This window comes from Eleginops maclovinus, chromosome 9, assembly GCF_036324505.1.
Source record: "Eleginops maclovinus isolate JMC-PN-2008 ecotype Puerto Natales chromosome 9, JC_Emac_rtc_rv5, whole genome shotgun sequence".
Taxonomy (NCBI): domain Eukaryota; kingdom Metazoa; phylum Chordata; class Actinopteri; order Perciformes; family Eleginopidae; genus Eleginops; species Eleginops maclovinus.
The window spans coordinates 23,644,347-23,668,067 of NC_086357.1; the positions used below are offsets into that span (position 1 = coordinate 23,644,347).

General features: G+C 39.8%; 2 protein-coding genes across 6 annotated transcripts; one reads left to right on the forward strand and one right to left on the reverse strand.

Annotated features, from left to right (window-relative positions):
• Window positions 1-541: 541 nt before the first annotated feature.
• On the reverse strand, window positions 542-14,763 carry elovl1b (ELOVL fatty acid elongase 1b). 5 transcript variants are annotated; one of them, XM_063891331.1, is made up of 10 exons: window positions 14,635-14,672; window positions 11,092-11,207; window positions 6,372-6,456; window positions 2,768-2,870; window positions 2,495-2,685; window positions 2,328-2,408; window positions 2,182-2,238; window positions 1,986-2,091; window positions 1,523-1,659; window positions 542-1,354 (listed from the first exon to the last, which is right to left on the reverse strand). In XM_063891331.1, exons 4-10 carry the CDS (start codon window positions 2,835-2,837, stop codon window positions 1,061-1,063), a joined length of 936 nt encoding a protein of 311 aa, XP_063747401.1. In that variant the 5' UTR covers window positions 2,838-2,870; window positions 6,372-6,456; window positions 11,092-11,207; window positions 14,635-14,672; the 3' UTR covers window positions 542-1,060. The 5 variants fall into 5 exon arrangements, with proteins under 5 accessions (XP_063747401.1, XP_063747400.1, XP_063747403.1 ...); XM_063891330.1 differs by lacking the exon at window positions 11,092-11,207 and having other exon boundaries at window positions 14,635-14,742; XM_063891333.1 differs by lacking the exon at window positions 6,372-6,456 and having other exon boundaries at window positions 14,635-14,699.
• Window positions 14,764-18,442: 3,679 nt separating this feature from the next.
• mob3c (MOB kinase activator 3C) lies at window positions 18,443-23,699 on the forward strand. Its single transcript, XM_063891336.1, has 4 exons — window positions 18,443-18,729; window positions 20,582-21,158; window positions 22,427-22,629; window positions 23,267-23,699. The coding sequence occupies exons 2-4, from the start codon at window positions 20,741-20,743 to the stop codon at window positions 23,294-23,296; spliced, it is 651 nt and encodes a 216-aa protein (XP_063747406.1). The 5' UTR covers window positions 18,443-18,729; window positions 20,582-20,740; the 3' UTR covers window positions 23,297-23,699.
• The last annotated feature ends 22 nt before the right edge of the window (window positions 23,700-23,721 follow it).

Genomic DNA, 23,721 nt, shown 5'->3' on the forward strand with positions numbered 1-23,721 from the left:
CTCACCCCTTTTTCAAACATGACAGGGAAAATGCCTTTCGATATCTAATGCATTCATTTCCTGCCCACAAGCTCAGTTTCATAATGCAATTGCAATCTGAGCTGATTTACAGTGTGGGGACCGAATGATGCAATAAAGGAAAAAAGCTGCTTGCTCCAGTTTATAAAAAGAGATGTACTGGGTAAGTGGTTTATTAAGCTGGCATCCATTTGAGTAGGGAACACACTTCCTCCGAGTGCTTGTACGACAGCACTCCTGAGCCCGATGAACCCGCTGGCGGTTGTGTTGGGTTGGTGTAGCTCCGGATGCTTTCTCTCTGCCTCTTACTATGAATCTTTCCAATAACGAAGAATGGTGCTCTTGTTCACCTCCCACTCTCTCTGCATTATTGGAATGGCCGAGACAAGAGGCACAAGCAAGCAACGCAAATACTTTTCTTCTTTGTTGCAACACAATGTCAGAGTCTTTCCCCAAAGCTCTGACCACCGAGTCACACATACACTAAATAGCTTTCTGCGAGATAATCATTAGAAAAACAAGATCATTTAAAATTGTATTTATTGGCATTTAAATTTTAAATACACAATATAACAACATTTAGAAAGTCTAAAGCATACCAATACAATTAGTTGGTTTTTTTTGCTGTAAAACTATTTACAAAAAGTATTTTCAAGTTTGATAGAAACTGTACAGTCGTCTGTCCACAGGGGGGGTCAGGACAATGTGAGGGTCAGAAAAGTGGTGAAGGCAAGTGAGGTGCAAGGCCACCAGTGTGACACTTAACTAAGAGGTTGTTGCAACATCAGTGAAGATAACATTTGGATGATAAAACATCTTCTCTTCATACATTTTGTTCCATAAATGGTTTCCCAACTTAAAAACAAACTAAAGGAACCACTCAAAATGTGGGACCCCAACTGTGGAAATCATTGACCATGTCACTTCCCCTTTTGTTGCACATGAAACTAAGAACAGGAAAAGAAACAGCCAAAACTATCTTTGGAATCCGTAGTAGGTTTAACAGGTTAACATGGTCATATGGCTTAGGGGTTTCCTTCTCCTAGGCCTTCTTCATCTTGTGACTGCTGCCGTTCTCTTGCCGATTCGAGACGTTGATTCCGTTCTCGTGGTGTTTGCCGTTGGCGTAGACAGCGGTGCCGTTCGCGCTCTGCTTAACGTCTTGTTTTGGCAACCGCTTTCCCTTCACGTAAGCCTGGATCCAGAAGTTGGAGAAGAGCACGAAGAAGAAGGTGCCATACATCCAAATGAGGTGGAGGATCATGGGGAACTGGTAGTCACAGCTGTCCATGAAGTAATACTGGGTAGCGTGGAGAGACACCAGGACAAACTGGGTCTATGGGGAAGAAATCAGGAGTCAAACATTATCCATCCATCCATCCATGCCTTACCAGCAACTCTCAAACACATTTATTTAAGCTACATCATGCTTGATCCTACAAGCCTACAAGTAAAGATTAAACAAAGTTACAAATTGAGTAAGTAAAGTGAAGAGTGTACGTACCAGCTGAATGGCGGTCATGTATTTCTTCCACCACAAAAACTTCTGGAAGCGAGGTCCAGCAGCAGCAAGGCCGTAGTAGAAATACATGATGACGTGGACGGAGGAGTTCACCATGGCATGAAAAGATCCCATTCCACCTGGGGAAAAATCACAAACAGCGTTAGGCTGAGTAAAATCTATCTGGCCTCTACAGCACATTCTTGAGTTTTCTTTCAAGGTCAGACACTAAAACAGAACTCAGTAATTAAAAAAGATAGCTTGGATAAGGTTTCTCTAAAAGGCCCAATGGGTAGGATTTAAAAAAGTGTGTCTTTAACCAGACAAGAGCAGAGGCCAAATTGAGGACAGTGCTGCTGCTGTCAGGATGAAGTAATGGTGCCATTATCCCCCACCTGTTATTTCAACTCCATAAATCATTTCCAAAACCTTTGTCAAAGTCAAGACTTGGTTAATGTGTACCCACCAGGAGCGTAGACGATCCCCCACCACCAGGTCCAGGGCATGAACGAGTGGTGGAATATGTGCAGGAAGGTCACCTGGCCATGTTTTTTCCGCAACACGAAGAAAAGCTGACAGAGAGAGGGTATTGATTAGTTAGAGCCAATCAATGGGGAGCTAAACCTCACAGTAGGGCGGTCAAGTGAAAAGGCTGAACTCACTGTGTCCATGAGCTCGATAATCTTAGAGAACCAGAACAGCCAGGCCACTCGGACCATCTGGTGAGGAGAATAAAGAGTCGGTTAAAAAATAATCATTCCACATTATATTTAATCTACACTCGACTGAGTATTCAGAAGGGACTTACTCGAAGTGCTTCAGGACTGTCGGAGGTATCAACTGGGTCACATCGCCAGGTATACGTTGTGGTCCAACCAGACATCAGGAACTAAAAAAAAACAAGACAATTTATTCATTTAATTTGTAGTCCTAGCTCAGAACAATAAAAAGTTCCTTCAAGTACTAGTGTCTTACTTCGTAGACGATTAATATCGACAGTGCCACTAGTGAGAAGTTGTAGACTATCATGGCCTCCTTTAGCTGGAAGGGCTTTCGATTGGCCATTATGCGAGGTCCAAGGTACATCACAAAGGAAAGGTAACACAGCAGTATAGCAGACATTGCAATGGGATTCTGCATCAGCGGATATTTCTGTATTCGAGGATCTAGAGGCAGAAAAATAGACGAAGTTAGATAACAAACATAAAAAAGGTGATCCTTTTGTGTTTAGTCGGGGAAATCAATTACCAGCTCCTGCCAAGAGGTAGTCGTAGATGTCCATGGCATGTGAGCCAAACTCCTGAATCTGTCGAAGCATCTTTGCCGTCTTGTATTGTCGTTACCCAATTACCTGCAAGAACAAACACAGAGAAGCTTATTGTTACTTTTATATTGTCAAACACAGCATCAGTGGTTCCTCGCTCCCATGAAAGTCATCAAAATATTGAACTTTCACTGAGATATTGGAATTTTTCATTCAATTAAATGTACAACAAACTCACAGGTAGTGTATCTAAAAACTACTGTTAGGTCCGATTGTGTTTTGGACAGGAATTGTACATTATTTAGTTTGTCAATGTAGCATATTCATTTTCTATTTTATAAAAAGCAACATTTGTTAGCCTTTTTGACACTGCCTGCAGAGCCTGCTACATTTTACATCAGATTTGTTCTTAACCTCATCATGTTTTATATCGAGGTCAATGAACCGTTATCATTTATGTTCCATGCTGGAATCTTACTTCCTTATGAAAGTGGTTTACTCTTCCTGGATAGTGACATTTCCAGGTATAGGTATTGTCCTTCAATAATGAATAACAGAGATGGTAAACCAAATAAAAAGGACGTCTTATTGTCTGGGTGTTCCTCAGGGAAGTACTGGGACTTTGAGATTGACAATGTGACGACACTCTAGGATTTCTTGCCGATACCTGCCTTCTCAGTTTGTATAAGCAAGTCGCAGCGAAAATAAAATCAAGACTTGCTGGTTTGAAAAAGTCACAGTATACTGCCAACTGCTGTACTAAAACATGTAGAGTCAGTAAAAAAAAGAGAGCTGAAAGTATTTCACACGCTCGCCTGTACATGCTGACTCAGACACTCATGTAAATCAAAAACTACAATGCAGTCACAATGAACCAATCAGATTTCAACAAAAACTAGGGACAGTCATAATTAGTAGGGGTCGCTCACGGGTCTTCCTGTTAAACACTCGTGACCAATGAATGGCAACAAGGAGAAGCATTTTGAGACAATTTCTGATTCAGCAGGACTGAAAATACAATTACAGAGACTGAGTAGCTCGTCTCTTCCCGAACAAACACTCCTTACGCAAATCCCAGGATGCTTTGCTCCAACCATTCATCAGACATGGCCTCATATCAGAGAGGAGGTGCTGAAAAGAACAAGGAGGGAATCCCTTATCCCACAGGAAGGCGGCACCTAACTTAATAACTGTGTGCAAAAGTCATGCCAAAAAACAGACACACACACTGCTCTCCTCAAATGACCCAAACTGGGAGCAAACAAAAGGACCTTTCCTGAACACTGCAGAATCAGGACATCGATATCCAAGTTCCCTAAAACCAGAAAGTGTTGCTTCTCGTTTTTAGAGAACTGCCAAAGCGCACTGTTCACCTACATGTGCTCTCATGAATGCTGCTCAGTGCTTTTCAGACCTGCATGTGTTTGTTGACACAGGCTCACCATATCAAATGTAAACTTTGAAGCATATTCAACAAGTTAGGGACATGCAGGGTGCGGTCTCCTCCCTCACCGAGCTATTGTTATACAATCTACAAAGCTCTGAGTTTTCACTGCCTAAGGCCTGAAGAACAGACCGCCTTAAATCAATATAATTAGCAGCTAATAGTTAAAGCTGTGGAATGAAGGGAAGGGAGCAGGGCTCACAAAGGTGCAGTTCAGGTAAACAGCAAGAGAAGATACAGTTTTATAAAACATTTGAGGTGTAGGCTACACATATTTACTTTAACAATAATGATCTATGTTGAGGCATGCCATTTTGCTTCTTTTTTTAAAAACTGCGATCGCAGGATGTGAAACAGGAAATGTGATTGCACTTATTTCTAAGGCTGCTTCACTCCATCTACTGGATGTTTTAAGGGACTCCTAAGAGACACTTTTATCTTTTGGTTATATTTTGTGCCTTGAGTCAAAGTTAAAACACTGAACAGCACACATCTACAGTGTAAACAGAGTATTTATACATCAAACTGGACTTTCTTTTGCAGATACCCCGTGCAGATTGTTCAATTGTTAACCACAAAGCTATGTCAACATCACAGCATGGTATCTTTGTGGTCGATCTTCTCAAACATTAGTTCACACCTCTGCACCGGTGACTTTCCTACGCCCACACACAACTGGAGTTTTGTCTCCTTGCAGGGCCCAGCGTTATCACCCACCAAGCAAATGAAGGTGTGGTATAACAGATCAGCTATATGACGTTTCAGAAGGCGCCTCACTTTTTAGCAAAGAAGCCACCATGTCTGTTGTGCAGACTGTCTTGTTCTGAGGAAAAATGCTGAACAGTTAAATCAAGCAGATGAATCTCTGATCAGGTAAGAGGGGATGTTCAGCGACTTTAAATTGTGTAGTGGCAGATTCACTGCATCACATGGCATTCATTTGAGTTCATAATCTGTAGTTTTGCCATAGAAATGATAGTTCTTAAAGCCAAAATTCCCTTAGTTGTGTTGGTAATTTGATTAGGTAAGGGTAGATTTGTTTACTTGAGAAATCTGATTTGTTTTGTTTGCACCAGAAGCCACTTTTCCAAATTAAATAATGGTGTGGACACTGTGGCAGGGCACAGGATTAATACATCCTACAATAACATATATAGGATTTGCTTTATGAATGCATGTTATCCAAATCTCTGTTTTCATGTTCACACTACTGTGGGAACATGCAACATGTGACTCAGTGGAGAATACTGACCAATCATGAACTGATTAAAGTCAGGTGAACAGTCTTATGATCATGAACACAAGAAGAAAAAAAGGACACATTTGAATTCTAGGTCCAAGAGTAAGATAGAAGTTTGTAAAAAATGGAAATGACGGCCCTTTTATTCCAGCTCTGTGAAACCATACATCTTTACAAGAACAACCGACAGTATAAACTGATCCACTGAACTGTATTATCTGAACGTCGTTTAGTTGAATCAGCAATACTAAAAGTATTTCCACAAGGACAGCAACTCCCTCACAACTGTGGGAGGGGGCCACAAAGTGTCTGCTGTTTTATTCCCATGACAGAGGGGAAGCAATTTGGCTGCAGACACATGACCACTTAGGCACCGTCGTACCTCCAAGCGATGACCTTTAGGCCACTTCTTTTGTCCTCTTTCAGGGGGAATGTTCAGGAGTTACAGCCCACAGCTACACCAGTGCTGTCTTGTGATCACACTAAAACAAAAGTTGATTTAAAAAAAAGGGATAATATTTTATAAGCCTGCCACCACAAAAAAACACCAGTTCAATATAAGGCAGCCTTGGCTCCGAAGTGGCTGGTTTGCATCTCCAAAAGAGATACAAGCCAGAGGAATGGGAGGGGAAAACCTTTCCCCTGAGAACCATGTCAATGAATCATAGGGATGGAAAAGCGAGTTCACGAGGTACGAGTTAATGATGAACCAAACAAAAATCAGGAGACAGGAACCCATTAGTCAAACACTGTAAAGTATCTGCCATAAAAAGGTCATATTAACAAGAACAGCCTGAGATCCTCAAACACAGAACAGAAATCTTCCCCGATTAAAAAGACAAAAACCCTGGAGCACGTTGGCACGCATGTTAGCTCAGCGTCTATGAAACTTATGGCAACTTACCTTTTTGAGACTAGATTTCCCCCTTCAATCATCAAAATCCAATATGGATCGCTCTTCCACAAGGACGGCAAAGCCTCTCCCTAAACTGTGAGGGCGAGCCGGCAGGCAACAGCAAAGAGAGAAAACAGCAGAGCAGGGGTAGATACAGAGAGAGAAACAGAGAGAGAGGGGGAGAGAGAGAGATGGGGGTTAGGGAATGAGAAACTGACAAAGTGTGACTGGTACAGCAGTCTTCCGAATCCCCACCCTCCCTGACTCACACACTGGATGAATAACTAGCTCACAGAAGGAGAGGGAGGGCGAGCGAGAGTGTGTGAGCGAGCGAGCGAGCACACAGAGTACAACTGGGGTCAGAGTGAGACGGCCCCTATTTAAACCCACACTACAAAAAACCTCAAAATAAAAATGCCACTGTGTAACCACCAGCCTGAATTAAACATGTCCCCCCTACACACACCCTTTACCCTCCTACTGAAACACACACATAAAAACACACACACACGACTGTCCAGTCGCGCTGTCAGTGGTCGCTCAGGGGTGGGCTGATAATATTATTCACAGGCAGTGGGCGAGAAATCAGAGGAGACTCTGTTATCATGAAGGGGGCCATTGTTGCGCCTTTATTGGCTCTCTACCCGACCTACACCCATAAAGCAGAACTAGCTTCCATCTCTCTCTCTGTCGGAGACAATAACAAGTGAGGAGAAGCCGTATGTCTTTCCATTTTGCACTTGTTAGACATGCTTCAAATATATTAAACTGTAAGCGTACAGTCCCCTCTGAGGGACTGATAAAGGTATTCCGATTCTGACATTTATAGTTTCCTGGTACCTGTTGGATCCATTGGAGATAGGTAGCACCATAAACGGTCATAAAATCTTGATGTTTGCTCAGGGTTGGATGGTAAAACTAATGGCAGACCAAATGATTGCTGCAAAGGGCAGACATGACTCACACAATAATGCTTAAAATGATTCTAAGTGTGTTGTGAAAGGAGGTTTTGCCCTCCTTAAAAAGGGAATCACTATCTCTGATCTCACTGCTGATCTTAGTCGCTCCAAGGAGAAAGCCAACAGAGCAGCGAGGTAAATATTTTGAGTTTCTGATATCCAGCCGCACACTGTCGTCCATCTAGGAGGCAGCGTTCCCTCTCCCAGTCTCATACAGTAGGCTGATCAGTGAAATGTAACAGCAGCATAAACTCTAGTCTCAGAGTATTTGAAAGTGAATGAAAAGCTGAAAGTGTTAAATATCGAACAAAAAAATAAAAGCGTATTGTCTGATGGATTTTGTTTTGTGGAAACTTGTGGAACTCCGCTGTTCATCTGAAAGTGCTGCATAAGAGCTGGTGTCACCAAATGAAGTGTCAACTGTTCTGATCCACTTCTGCCATCCACATGGAGGCACAACAGCACATGTTAACCCCTCCTGCAAACAGAGAAACACCTAACAACTACATAGATCCACTTGTCTCTGATAAAGTTATGAAGTAAACAAAAGTTAAGGACTTTTTTGGAGGGACAAAATCAAATGAACAAGGGGGGAAAGCAGCTTACTAGTCCCCCTTGTGACTGTTGGATGCATTTGCCAAAGGCTTTATCAAAGTATTGAAATGGTACCACAAATCAGTCAGTTTTGTGACAAAACTATAGCATTCTGACTGTATTCTCAGGTTGCTAAAAACAACACATAACAAGGTTTTAAATGAAAAGATACTTAAATTCATTAGACTTCACATGTGTTATAAACAAGCCCTGCACACACACACACTCACACGCAATGTGTAAACAGATTTCCAAAATAGGATATAAACACTTAGGCAGAATAAGCAATAGGGAGAAAGAAAAAGCGAAAATGACTGAAGGATTTCAAGTGTGTTTGACATACGACTGCCAAGGCTTAATTCTGAACTTGGATTAGAACAGCAAAATCCCAAAGAACAATGTGTTTCCTTGGAAAATGTAAAGCAGGAATGTGTGTGTCTCTCCCTAAGTTTCCATCAGCGTGTCACACAGCAGTGTGAGGAGTCGGACTGTTCTGCCAAAGCACAAAGCTCAGGTCAAGCTATGCAGCGTGAAAAGCTCTAATAGTTGTAAACATGGGAAACAAGGTCCAAAAAAACATGACGATGAATGGCAGCACAAATGATTGTAAAAATGGCAGAGCAAAGTGAGGATTGATGAGGTACACCAAGATATGAGCGTTTTGTTCTGGATAACCACATGCTGGACAGCAGAGGTTTGTTCTGTCCGGTTATGTAAATGCTTATTATTGTCTTTTTCTGTGCTCATAACTTTCAAACAAGTCAGCCGAAAGAATTGAAAGGCAGCAATCTGGAAATTGAGGGAATGTCAAGTTGAAAGGACACAATCAGCTCTAGTGGAATAGTGTTACATATCCTAAACCATCCAGCAGGATCACAACCTCACTCGAGATAAAACAAATGCATTAGTCAGAATGCACTTCCTGCACACTATGGACAGAATATCAGCTGGGAGTCAGGGGACCTGCCTCCAAATATGCTTCACATAACTGTAATGTATGTGGAAAGATAACGGGCTACAGCTCAAGCTATTCCAGCCTCGTTCTGCTGCTTTGCCACCTAAAAACATAACTAATTCCAAACATGACTGGCTCATGAGTAGGTATGCCCTATGACATATTTGCAGAATAGCTATGAGAGGACTCCGCAATATGCAAATGAGGATGATGAAGTAAACTAGCCCTATGACAAATGATTAAGGACATAAAATGCAAACTAGTCTGACCCATGCAGAACTCAGAGCTGCCATTTTAACAACAGAAGTTAACCAACTTAAAAAGACAAAGGCTTAATATCCCCCCCCTGCACAGGAATGTTTCTGAACGTGCCTGGACACCGAGATGTTTACACCAGGGTGGGGGTCTGTGTTTAGGTGGGAGTGGGGGAGCATAAGCACTGCCTGCAGGTATTCGGACAGGGCCGGCTGTTTAACACAGGTCTTATTCTCTTCACGCCCCTCCCTCCCTTTCTCTGTGCAGGTTTCAACGGCTCACATTTCTGGAGCTTCCCACAGACAACAATAGTGCATGGCAACCTTACACAGGACATTTCCACAGTGAAGCAGGGCACAGCATTTTGTTCAGATTAGTAATGAACTAACAGCTAAACCAGATGAACCATTTTAATGAACGCAAATGCAAATAGCCTGAAGTGTTTGCAACAGGCCCTCATTGCACAAGAAAACTGTGTTCACACAAACAACCATGTAAACTACTCTATGTCTAAACTGAGCTAAAAGGTGTTCTGCAAACTGTGAGGGCGACAACAGCCACCATCACAGTTTGCGGAACACTTGACCTTTAGTTCTCTTGCACATAAATACAAATACAAAAACAGTTAGATCATCTTTATCAACATTTTCACTCTACAGCAATGGTTAAACCTACAAAAAAAAAGATGCAAGATGTAAGAGGAAACCGATAGCAGCTAAGGAGGCAGTGCTCCAGAGTGTGTGAAAATCTACAAGTTCTGACTGGATCTCTGCGCAGGATATCTTGGTTGGTAATCTGAGAGGAATTTCCAAACAAACCTATCATCCCAGAGGAAAATCTTAAGGAGGATCCCAACACCTCCGTCCCTTCTAAGCAACTACAACCGTAATCTTAAATCTTGAGAAATGTAAATAACTTTGATACATTAAAAACTGTTCTCAGGTCAAACAAAACAAAGCTAGGGATTTGTATTTAGTCAAAACAAATACTTTTAGCACCTTAATTGAAACAAGATAACTCCAACAATTAAAAAAGCAAGTTTTCAAAACATTTTAATGGTTAACATATGAAGCAATATGCCAGCGTGCTGCTTTCTGGTTTTCTATCCGTGCTACAGTACTAAGCTACATTTTAGCATTGTCTCATTTTATTATCTTTTCACATAAACATCCAGCCACCACTTTAAATGTATTAGATCGTTTCCCCCCTTAAAGGGTTTTCTTGCTGACTCAAGGGAGTGTCCTTGTGCATGTTCCGTGTGTGTCTCACGAGAGACAAAGCTAACACTCATTGACAAAACAACTCCAGACTTGATTAATGAGGCAAAAACAGGCCAGGTTACCAAGCTGAGAATTGTGACCATGCAAGGCTTAACCACGACTGGAATGACACTTCATGTCCGTCTAGTAATACCTAAGATGCCGTAGTATGACACAGAACATGCACATGTGCTAAAGCCGTAGTAAATAAACAACTGGAATAGGCGTCAATAGGCGTAATATTACTAAAGAAAGGCGAGGCAATAGGCAGTTGGGCCAACATCCCCTGAACAGTAATATGTTTTTACAAGCTGACCTTTGGCCTACTTTTCCAATGAAATTATGATGCCGCTGTTTAACAAAACACTATCTATGAAATCTCTTCCAGGCTAACAGATTTAAGCAAGCAGGCAAAAAGTTATAACCACAGAACAAGAATAAGAAGGAACATTATTGATGAAACTAAAAACAAACCTAAAGGTGTTGCCACTTTTTCAGCAATGCTGATCAAAACCAACAGCGGTAATAACAGCCGAGGCCATCGTGCCACTTTGAAGAAAAAAACAAGAACAACTAGTATTAAACTAAACGTGTGCATAACCAATACTATGTCTAACTTCTGTTGTGTTTTAGTTTGATGAAATGTTGACATTTCATTTATATATATGTCCTTGAAAAACAAGTGTAATGTATTACAAAACCTTTACCTCTTGTTGTTGTTACGGTCTGTTACGGCTTCGCTCGGTGTGGATTAAAAACCGAGCACTTCTGAACAGTGGTCTGTGGTCACTGTGTACTCTTCTTCCTCTAGAAAAGCTTTGTACTGTATGAACAAAAAAACAGCCTCAATCTTAACCCTGCAAATGTATCTGCAACAGATAACAGGATCCTTAACTAAACACTTCAGAACACCAGCCTGGATGCACGCTAAAGGTCAGGTAAGTACACTTCTACACAGCAAGAAACAGCTCAAACCTCAAAGCATGAATTGCAAATGTTTCCTCAAATATGAGCAAGGAACTACTTTGTTGTTCATTGATCAAACATTACCCTCTCACTGTCATTTGGAGCATGTAGCATCACTTAAATAGTTTCTATCCATTAACATGGGAGGAAAATGCAATTACTGGAGTCCTCAAATAGCTTAAATTTGACTAACTGACTATTCTAAAGGATTATTCGACGCATAAAGCCAAAATGGTCGGAGATAAGTGACAACATTCATTTGATGTTTTGTAAAAGTGCCTGTTAGCCAGCCGGCTTCTTAAAATGATATGGTTAAAAGGTAATACAGTTCATGCAGGTCCATAGCATTACAGTAAAAACTATGTAAATACACTGAGGCGATAAACTGCCAAGGTCATAAACTGTCCGTTTTTCTGGAACACCATCACACTTTTTGCTTCAGTGAACTAGCGTCACAGAGAGGGGACAAAGAACCATTTAACACCAGACTATTTGTAGAGGAAAACGTGAATGAACAACATTTTTCCACTTCCTACTGTAGCAACGTACGTACTAGCTGCTCAGTGACCTAACAGGAGGACACTGTGGCATAAAGTATGACTGCAGCAGTCATACTAAACACACCGCACTCGGCCTGCAAACGGTTCCCATGTCTTTCCCCCTCGCTGAAACTAAACGAGTCCTTTGGAGAAGGTGTTGACATTGGAAGCTGATGAAGTGATAACAACATGCAAGGTTGGAGCGTTACCAGTCACGATGCTGCTGCACTGTTTACATTACTATCAGTGGGTAGGTACACCTGGGCTGCTTGACCTTGAGCCTCTTTGTCGTCTCCATCCCACTGTGTTTAGCTACGGCTAATGTTTACATGTCTACACAGTGTTAGTGATCCATACCCTACAGTAGGCCATCATAGGAAAATCGAAGCATCAATGAGGGTTAGCCTGTATGAGACATTCAAGAAACACAAGAGCTATCAAGAAACAAGCTCAGGTGTCGACATGCTTTGGCTCTAACTGCAGCACTACTTTCTTGTGTACTATAAAGCTTCAATTTCAGTATTCTTTCCACATTGTGTATTGCATAAAGGAGATCTGGATGCAATTGGTTCTGTCTTTTCTCCTAGGATGATGAAATCAAACACCAAGTATGACTCAAGCTGTAGCTTCCCGTAATCTAGACTGATCAGAAAATTATCAAAGTAGTTATGAAGAAACATTATCTTTATACAAGGATAGATAACAATGTCCATATTTACTTTCTGGCCACAATGATTGGTCAATCGACAGAGACATAATGAGCAACTGCTCTGATAATTGATTCATATTTAACGTTATATTTTGTGTGCTTTAAATGTGTTCTGCCTCTTATATTGAGATGTGTTGCTTTTCTCTGTTTTATATCATATTCAATTTAATATATTTGGGGTTTGACTGACAAAACATGACATTAAATACATCGCCTGGGACTTTGAGAAACCGGAATGGACATTTTTCACAATTTTTTGAATCAAAACCTCAGACCAAACAATTATTCGATTAAACTCTAAAATATTCTATATTGATAATGAAAACGAAAAATGTTAATTGCCTCCCAAACTCGCTTATGAGTGGTATTCAAAATCACATTGCCAAAGGTTTAGTCCTCGGGGAGTCTGGGGACACTGGTACTACACTAAAGCTCTCCTGCCACCAAGACAACATCAGACACATGAGCTGCTGCATTTATTGAAAATAGTAGTTTTAAAGTCATTTGTTTTCATAAGTGTAATTTTGCGATACGGTCCTGACCGTTTGTATGAATTGATCCAAAGTCACTTTGCTTTTATCCTTGGTTTGTTGACTTCTAAGTGACATTGGAAGCATAGCCTAGCACATGGTGTTACCTCATGGCTGACAGAGTGGGTTGCAACAAGTCCATAACTTATGAGCCATGTCATGATAGAACAGCTTTAAGTAATTTTGGTGTGATTTAAAAGGATATTTTTAACCAAAATACAGGTTTATATTGCTTTTTTTGGCAATGAAAGGTTATTGAGAGGTAAATATAGAGGATAGAATGTGGGACGAAAAACTGTTGCAGTTTTACAATAAATAATGCCGTTTCATTGTTGTATAAATAAATAATAATTAATATATTAATTTTGTTTGTTTGATGGAAAAACTGTCTGTATTAATATTGTAACAGTAGAATTAAAAAATAAAATAATATATATATATATAAATAAATACAATTATAATATTATTGTAAACCAATACCCATTTTAAGAATACTATGCTCATGAAGACAAAAAGTTAAAGTGGAATTTAATGTATTTTAAACACGTTTTAAACTTTCTTCCATTCAAAAGTATATTGTGGACCCTCTGTCATATTCATCTTTAACTGGTATGGGTAATAAGCACACACATGTGTAAGTTTAATTTATAAAACATGAGTTTTTCAAGAGCAAGTAGTCTCAAAAGTCAGATGCGAAACGTGTTGCAGCTGTCCCCAGTCTGCCCAACTATCAACAGTCAACTCAAAGTAACCGTTGACATGCTGCTTGGTGGATGCTAACCGCGTTAATCGTAGTAGCACAGTAAAAACTCTTCCTAAGCTAGCAAAACATTTCAAACACACACTTAGAAAAGATGAATACACCTATCTTAAAACATATTTTACTATATTCTGATCATACAGTCGCAAACTGGAGCTACTGAAAGCAGGAAACTGTGCTGTCAGGCTCGTTAGTGAACCGTTAGAAACAGGTTTAATGTTTCGCTAGCAGGTGAACCTCATTTTTGATCGACAACCTACCAACAGACTCGCCTCAATGTCTTCTCTGTATCTCTACATCCGTGTTTGACAGACACAATCTACAAAAAATAGCCCATTTACTGCCTTCAAAGTGCAGGGGAACAATGGCCCGGCTGTCAATGAGCTCTTTGTCAGCAGCACAGGTGCAACTGATGTGAAGCGGGCAGAAAACAGGACGACACCGCTATTACCCAAAATGACTACTTCAAATATTGTATGCAAATGTAATATTTAACCACACAATGGAGACACATTTGGGCACGACAGAAGAAATAAGTCCGGATGTGACTCTCTTTATCTTTAACTCGCTAAAAAAATCTGCACACACACATAATCTTTTTTAATCTACCACAATTCCCCCATTTGAATGAAGGTAACTCAATTTGACGAAACGTAAATTGGCAACGTGCAAAAATGAATAAACACACATATTTCGCTCCTATCTGTGTTAAATCTGTGAACGAAACTGTTATATAAAGTACTCACTTGAAATAAAGGTGCGGTAAAGTGTCGAAGGTAGTGTATGAAGTAAGCTCTGCTTCCTCTTCCTTACCGCTTAAATCGTCCTCTACTCTCAGCCCACTTGATGGAGCTGGGAAAAAGGTGGAGTCATCTGTACTGCTGAAAGCTGGTCGCCTAATAAGGACGTAACCAACTGCCTGTATCCAATGTCAATCATTACCAATAAATCCATGGAGAAACAAATTGATATATATATTATACACGTCTGCCATACATATCTGTTTGTAGTACACATATCTATATATTATGCATATCTGCCATATACATCTGTTATACGTATATATGCATCTGTCCATACCTCCACATTCAACAGTGTAAAGTGTTTAAATACTTTCAATGTATTCCACATATGTATATATTTCACATCCTTAAATCTTTATTGTTGTTATTGTAAATATTCTTCTCTCTTTTTGCACCATGCATGTTGAGTTGTTGGAGGAGCATGGGACATAAGATTTTCATTGCCAACATATACGTTGTATATGCTGTGCATATGACCAATAAAACCTTGAAACTTGAAACCTTGAAACCTTGATCACCCTAGTATTTCAGAATGGTTTGGTCTGATGTATGATGGACAAACAATTCAACTTCAAATATTTGCATATACTTCCACATTGATGGGATGGATACAGATGAGTTTTTCTTGTTTATACAATTAACTTTATGGAACATTTCACATTCACAAGAAAAATTGGACTGACTCCAAAGCACATTTAGCACACTTTAGTTACAATATGGCACCAGTAATAAATATAACGAGAGGGCAAAACAATGCAAATTGTATTTGACAAATACCTTACTTGAAATCTGACTTTTTAGTAAATTTTGCTTAGTAATATATTATTTGTCATGCTTTTGTTTCACTCTATTTGTGAATCTGTGTATCCTTGATGTCAACGTTGTATGTGTATATACTGTACTGTATCTCTTGTGTCCAAGACGCAAATTCATCTGCATTATTAAATCAATCATTTGCATTCTTAGTTCAACAGGTTCAGCTTTTACTTTACAGCTGATGCTTATGCAGACAAAAATAAATGTTTATAATGCTCCTTCTGATAAGGGATCTGTTTAAACTCTGGCCTATGAAATTGATTATATACACTCCCATTTTTGGTCTATGGTGTAAAAAGAGCAAAGAGGCAGGAAAAAACACATATATACCTAAACTATCACTTAAAACACTATCCATAATCTTAATATTTGCAACAAAATAATACACTTAAAGCACACCAAAGATAATTTCCCTAACCTTGTATTATATTTTACAGCCTTTATCTTCCACCAGGCACAATGTATAATGAAAAAACAACAAGATTATTTATACCACACTGTTATTCAGGCTTTGAATCGATAGAGGACAGAATATGATCCCCAATAAAGATGAAGATCTGCGCGTGCATGTCTGTCAAACAGCACCGACAAGACATTTGACACACATTGTAGACTCTGCTCAGTATGATCTAATGAGTGATCCAACACCCATTACCCTTTAAAATGAGATGCAAACTCAAATAATGTGGAGGAAGTTCTCCTGAGGAGGCATTATAATAAGTACACAATGATAAAACAGAGAGAAAGGAGGATCTGTACTGAGTTGGTAGCATCAGACACCTGCTTTGCCTGCCTGATCATAAATAATCCAGCTGTATGGTTGTAAATATTCCTCCTTTAAGCACTAGTCTCTCTTTTACAGTACCAGAATCCTGTTGGAGAAATGATAAGCCTGATGAACAACTTAACCATCTGTTTAAACAGTTAAATCATACTGATAAGATTACAACACAGAAATACACAAAACAATGTCTTTTTGTGGTCACCAAAACTAAATCTAAATTGACAGTAATGCTTGGAAGGAGTCTAATTCAATCTACCTTAAATATATGTTTGTCTTTTTTCTACTTTGTTTGAACTCAGATGAGAACTGATTGTGAAGAACACGTTAACAGTTTGATATAAAGGCGTACTATCCCAGATCTACAACTACAACGGTTTCACTAACCGTGTTGGTTTGGACTGACAGAATGCTTTTTGAGTGACAATCAAAAGGGAAAGAATAACTGACTTGTTGCACTTCCTCCTGTGACAGATCTTGGGGTAATTGCAGCAACACAAGTAGAGCAAAGGCAGCAGCAGGACGTATGTGTCATGGATGCTTCCTGTTAATGCTGTCACTGTTAGAACGTTTTTTTAAGTCTTGATTTGCATAGTATATGTGGTATGCAGAAGTCAGATATTTTGGTTAGCTCACACATTATTGTATGACGAAGATCGTTTTTAAGAAAGAAATAGCTTTAATACCTATAATTGAGTTGCCTTATCCAACACTTAGCCTTGGAGTGAATGTTGCTTGTCTTAAGGCTATACTTTTATGAAACATCTTTTACTTTTCTTTACAGACAACAAAACTGTATTGTGCAGATATGTAATATTAAGCCACATTGATAAACAATATTCAATCAGTTTTTAAATCCAATTCGGGATCAATCAAGAGTATAACTGTCTATCTATCATCTATCTACCTGCTGGGCTGAGTATAAAAGTCTCATAAACAGTCACTGTGACCCCAAGTGGATATGTGGGGTTACTGCAGCTTTGTACCACTTTCTTTTTCCCATGACACTTTTTATCAAGTTACAGTAAGTAAAGAATAATGTGATGAATAGTGATGCAAATTTAACTACAAAAAACTCAAATAAAAAATACACATATTAACATGTATGTGTATATTTAAAAAATATAAAAAAGTTTGTATCAGCATCAGGCAGTTGGGTTTAAAGTCTTCCTATCACACTTTAGACGTGATTTATGTTATGAAACATATACAGCAATACACTTTTCACTTTCTCGCTTCTCTACAGCTTCTAAACCAAGAAAACTGCAATCAATATAAGACGCAAATCATACAACATTTTCTAAGATCCTAAAAACCAATGCATCTTGGATGTAATGACATCCTAGATCATCTACTGTATAGCATACAGAAGTCATAAAATCTCAAATGAAGACAAACTACCTTAATTCAAATACTACTGATTTGTTTGCTGCAGCTCAATGAAACACATTGGAATGTTCAGTACACACTGAACCTTGTTAGAGTATTTTAATCCAGCAACAAAAAAAACCCAGCTGTGATTCCAAATGCAGCTCTACCGAGTAGGTGCTTGCACTGCTGGCTTTTCATGCCGTTCTAGAGATAAACCTATGTCATCCACCAAGACCCTAGCCAGCTTCTTTTTGCAGGTTTGGTATTTTTACACTGCAAAGAAACATACACCCTCTTCATTTGTGTGGCATCTATTCACCTTGGAGACAAAGGGGACATTCAGGGCAGCTGTCATAAAAACACTAAGGCCCCAGGGCAGCAAGAAATACACCAATTGTAGTCAAACATGCATTTGCTGTTCAGGATTTAAATGCATTTTTGGTTTATGTATTTTGGAGACTAGAGTGTTTCTCTTTTTAAGGTAAAATGACAATATCTTAAAAAGGCCATGAATTTTAATGACATGTTTTTGAGTCTTTACAAAAAAGAGCAACATCGACTGCCAAACATCCAGAAATATTTGTGGGATCATTCCTTTCGTTCTGTCCTATATGTGGCTTCAGTGTAGGGGTGGTTTTCTCAGGACCTTTTGCAGAGGGCTGGACTTTAGTGGGACTTGCTGCTCTCGTCTACAGGATGAGAAGAAAAAAGAAAAGAAATGGAAAACAGGAGGGGCTGAGTTGGGGGGCTTTTCCAGCCCTTCTATTCTTTCAATTTATAGGTCCTCAACACACACACCCACACACAGGCGGACAGAGCCCAGAAGGCAAAGTCAGGATGTGACATCATCTGCAGGAAGAGAAGCCAAACAACTTTTTCACTCTTGTCTGTGAGTGAAGTTGGAGCCTCTCGGTCTGCTAGTGGCCTGCGGAGAGGGAGAGGATCCAGAGGAGCTCGAAGGGGGCAGATCAGCTGGAACTGTCCTGCAGGGAGTCTAAAGTCCAGGGCTCCGGTGCCTGAATCCTCCCTGAACTTCCCACCACATTCCTCAGATGTAGGACTCAAGCCAGGTACAGTGTAGACAGCTTTTTCCATTCTGTAATCACTTGTTTTTGATCTGCCTCTTCCTTTGTTTCTCCTTACCCGTAACTTTTTCTTCTTTATCATTTGCATTTCTGGTTTTCTTGAGAGGGTTTGGGTTCTTTCTGCAGAAGCAAATTCCTGAACAACACATGAAAGTATGCCAACAGTGCGTGATCAGACATGCTTTAATGAGAGGTTGTTGAGGCATGCAGGGAGATACGTGACAAAAAGAAGTCACACATGCTGTCAATTTTTGCACAAACCTATTATGTTTTCAGTACAAAAAGTGTCCAGGTTTAATTTTCTGTCTGAAACTGTGCCTGCCTGAAAGGAGTGCTGAATGACACTGTAACTAAGATCCCTCCCCAGAAGCTCTTTTGTTATGCACACATTAAGAGCTATCTCATGACCACGTATTCATGATCCCCCAGTGGTGAGTATTCAACTGGGATCAGACACTCTGAAAGCTAGTGGAAAGAAAAAGTACTCTTCTCATATATCAAATGCTGCTTGCTTTAGAAATCACCACTGTTTTCTTCAAATAATAAGAGTAACCAGAGCCCAATGGTAAGGGAACAGTTTTAGTTTTGTTTTGTCTTTGATGCACAAACAGACTTTTCATTGCACAACTCTTTTGTAATACCAATAAATTAACTGTCAACCTTTAACCAATTAAAGCCATAAGCTAGACATGTGAGGAGTGTGTTGGAGGAGTTTGTGGAGTTTTTTTGGGGGGAATGAAGTCAAAAGAAATCCACAACAAACCACTGTGTCATTGTTGCTTGATCTAGCACAGATGATAAAGCAGAAACAGAAACTTCTGCTTATCTGAGACCCAGAGAAACAACACACAGGAAACACTGAGACCGGCAGCAGAAAAGCAGGACACAAATGCGGATATAGTATCATGTTGCAACCACATTTACTTGAATGTGACTGCAGTGTCAAATTTGTGGAACAAAATGTGATAGAGTACTCCAAATGACTGAATGGAAACACATAACTGAGTGGAGTATAACATAATTAAATGTAACCTTTTGACCCAAACTTTATTACTAACAAACCGCCCACCTTATTTTCCTATAATAACCTCCCAGTTAGTATTTAAATGCAAGCATTATCTTTTCCTATCACAACAATAAAGGCTGTGAAACATATAACATTCAGTAAGGGCCTGCTCCTCGTCTGTGTGTCTTATATGCCAGTTGATAAATAGCTATCAGAAAAAAACGAAATCCCTTTTCAACACTGTGTTGGTTGTTTATATAACAAAAAACATTCCCAAGAGGGGGAACTCACATTGTGCTTTCCATTGGTAACACATCAAACTTTTAGTTTCTTTATTATCATCTTTTAGTTTCTGTGTCCGAGCAGAGCGAGCATTAACTGTGGACTTTTTTTTCTCTCACGATGCTCTTTAGAAATGGTTTAGTGAATCGCAGCATGCCATTCATCTTCTGGATTATGCTTGATCTTAGTGGCCTGATTTTTTTTACCACAACTGATTGAAACCTTTGCTATTTTGATCAAAGGGTTCCACTGAAAATCTTATGATAAGGTCATTGTGTTCACACAGAGCAGTGGAGGTAATAAGGGCAAATGTGATGGGGGTCATAGGCAGATGTCTCATTCAAATGATCTGATACCTGAAAAAGTTTGGAAATTGTATGATGTCACACCTACGGTTTGTATGGCCTCTTTAAAAACAATCTGACAATGATATGTTTGCTTTGTATTTAGACCTTTGTTGTTTCGGTTATACGCAATTTGTGGTCACTCTGACCTGCAGCGATGGATTGACAGGCCTCTGACTCTTCTTTTTGTTGTTGTTCTTCACAGAAAACAAGAGCTCCCAGCTATCTTTTCATGACAGACGCTGACCTGCCGTGACCTGATTTCCGAGTCTGGTTTCCATATCTCAGGAACGTCACACTTTATCCAACTCAAAACTGCTTGTTATTCTGGAGAGCTCATTCTCCCCTTATCTCAGGGGAGTCAATGGCGTTGTGCCTTGGACAAGTGTTCAGCAAAGACAAGACGTTCAGGCCCAGGAAGAGGTTTGAACCGGGCACCCAGCGCTTTGAACTCTACAAGAAGGCCCAGGCCTCCCTGAAGTCCGGCCTAGACCTGCGAAAAGTGGTCCAGCTGCCGGAGGGAGAGAACATCAGCGACTGGATCGCGGTTCATGTGGTGGATTTCTTCAATAGGATCAACCTGATCTATGGCACGGTGAGCGAGTACTGCTCCGAGCGCACGTGCCCCATCATGTCCGGCGGGCTGAGGTACGAGTACAGGTGGCAGGACGGCCACGACTACAAGAAACCCACCAAGCTGCCCGCACTCAAGTACATGAACCTGCTGATGGACTGGATAGAGTCGCTCATCAATAATGAAGACATCTTCCCCACCAGAGTAGGTGTGTGAGGAGTCTACAAATGAAGGCTATTATTGAGTGTGTAACATAATACATGACTGATTGCAGCCGGCACTGCATCAATACTGTTCCCCCTTTATTAACATCACACAGGGGACGATAGAGTTCAAGCAGAGGTTAATTAAACAATGAGGTTGACATTTAGAGGAGATTGCATGTGTGCATCTGGTGGTATTTTATCTCAGCACCAGATTTGACAATCAACATTTATTGGAGGAGAGAATCAGAAGCGTCTCTGCATGGAGTTCGCACGACTTTCCTCACGGAGTCCTGGTTTGCCCTACTTTCCATCAATTAGAAATCAAGTAAAAAAAGAAGTCAAAATTGCCCAACTGTGTAAATGGGTTTGCCTATGGTATATGCGCGATTTTACAAGGGTGTTTCCCTAGAATTCACCCAGTGTGTTTGTGCACAATTCATGAGCCATACCAGGAATAAATAGGGAGAGAAAGTGAGTGGATAGTAAAGCAGAACAATGGCTGTCTGACTTGTTTCGTCTGGTGAACCCGCAGCCGTTCCACACATGAGATAACTTAAAGGATTTGTTTTCGTTTTTCACTGCTGGGAAAACATAGTGGCTTTAGTGGCTTCATGACACACCAATCCTTACAAAGTGATCATTAAATGAGGTTCTTTTTAGGCAAGGTGAATATTTTATTCAGTAGATGTCTGTATTATGTAACATGTCGAAGTGGTAGAAAATAGACTTGTGTCCAAGTAATCATTCAGTAGGAATTTCCTCCAGGTGTCATTTCATTTGTGGGTTCATTTTCTGCTAACCAAATAAAAATCTTGTTTTGGCAAATAAGCCGAGCTACACAGTAACTGCAGCACTACCAACTACAGTTGATATAAAAAACTGTGTTTCAGCTAAAAGATGCTTTAATCAGTTTTCTGTGTCACCTGCATGATTAACTGGGGCCTCATGCAAGTGACAAATGTGTATTTATAGATTTTAAAGACAAAGTTGCAATAGAATATAAGTTACAGGTGCCATCTGTTCTCTTTTTGTATCCACTATGTATCAAGCCAGTACTGGAAAATAGGTCAGGATCATTTCTTGTCACGTGAATACATTGTCCATGAAAGTCAGATTTCATTAAGACACTGCCTAGCAATCTATGACTGGTGCTGTTGAAGGGAATCATAAAACTTACAATATATAACATCTGCTAACTTACAGAAATTGCATTTTTGATTTACATTCATTTTCTAAGGTATGTAACACGTTTCTCCTTTCTTCACACCAGGTGTTCCTTTCCCCAAGAACTTCCAGCAGGTGTGCAAGAAGATCCTGAGCCGCCTCTTCCGGGTGTTTGTGCATGTTTACATCCATCACTTTGACAGCATCTGCAGCATGGGCGCAGAAGCCCACATCAATACCTGCTACAAGCACTACTACTACTTCATCTCAGAGTTCAACCTCATCGATCACTCTGAGCTGGAGCCGCTGGTGAGACAATGGAGCAACCTTCACTGTCTTAATTGCCACACTGCAAACGCTAAAGACGATGTGCAGCTTCTTTAGTGATGTTTAGTTTTATCCTAATGCAGCCAAAATAATTACAATACACTTGTTTTGGTCTAAGACACATAGACTACAAGTGCTTCAATTACAGTAAAGTTGCATTTAACACCGACTGTGCCCAGATTTGTTCTTAATAAAAAATGTAACGTGCTTTACAGCAAATGGTTTAATTTGAAGGGAAATGTAGCAGTCATGTAATAAGGCAGTTTGTGTATTGGTTTCTTTTTTACAACAAAGCAAACTGCATCACATTTGAGTAGATAATTATGCTCTAAGCTTCAATAAAAGGCTTCCGTTATCGTCATTATGGAGCATGGGCTGTGTAATTCCCATCTCAGAGTGCAACAGGCATGAGAAATTGATATAGCACACAACTGAAAAGATGTGTCTTTTATGTAATGCACATCTTTCCGTTTTTGCTCTAATAGCTGAAAACACATTTCTTTATCACGATTACAAATAATGTTAATTGAAAGTGTATATTGTACTTCATAACAATCATTCATCTTCTTATACAGTGTTAATGTGATGTGTTAAACATGTCTTTTTCTTTTCTTTTCAGAAGGAGATGACAGAGAAGATATGCAACTAAACAAAACCAAATGGACAAAATGAGTTTACATTAACATGTTATCTGAGCCCCGTGAGAAATCGTCTGCATCAAAAAATCTCAAAACAAAGAACAATTTTACATAAAGTATGAGCAGTTTTTATGCTACTCGGATTATCCACTTACTTCCAGCCGTCTCCACATGGTGGGCTTGTATCCAGAGATTTTTACTTCCAGTATTGTGGTGTTTGATGCCATCATTTTAGGACTTTGTGTTGGTTTATAATACATTTCCTGTATCAATTGTGTTTCCGTCCTGTGCATGTATATTGATGTTTCACCTTTTTAAATACAGTGTTGGATCTTGTTTTGTTGAATGAATGTTTGTATATTATGTGATGTTTTCTTTTTTTTTTGTTATGTTTGAACATAAAGCAGTTTAAAATAGTCCATTGTTTTGCAAATTT

What these genes read in the sequence shown, in the direction of transcription:
- elovl1b (XM_063891332.1), bottom strand. Translation starts at nt 2,837, where the DNA reads ATGCTTCGACAGATTCAGGAGTTTGGCTCACATGCCATGGACATCTAC. An exon ending in CTACCTCTTGGCAGGAGCTG is followed by an intron (nt 2,686 to 2,767) that starts GTAATTGATTTC and finishes TTCTGCCTCTAG; the next exon opens with ATCCTCGAATACAGAAATAT. An exon ending in GGGGATCGTCTACGCTCCTG is followed by an intron (nt 1,660 to 1,985) that starts GTGGGTACACAT and finishes ATTTTTCCCCAG; the next exon opens with GTGGAATGGGATCTTTTCAT.
- mob3c (XM_063891336.1), top strand. Translation starts at nt 20,741, where the DNA reads ATGGCGTTGTGCCTTGGACAAGTGTTCAGCAAAGACAAGACGTTCAGG. An exon ending in CATCTTCCCCACCAGAGTAG is followed by an intron (nt 21,159 to 22,426) that starts GTGTGTGAGGAG and finishes TCTTCACACCAG; the next exon opens with GTGTTCCTTTCCCCAAGAAC. An exon ending in ACTCTGAGCTGGAGCCGCTG is followed by an intron (nt 22,630 to 23,266) that starts GTGAGACAATGG and finishes TTTTCTTTTCAG; the next exon opens with AAGGAGATGACAGAGAAGAT.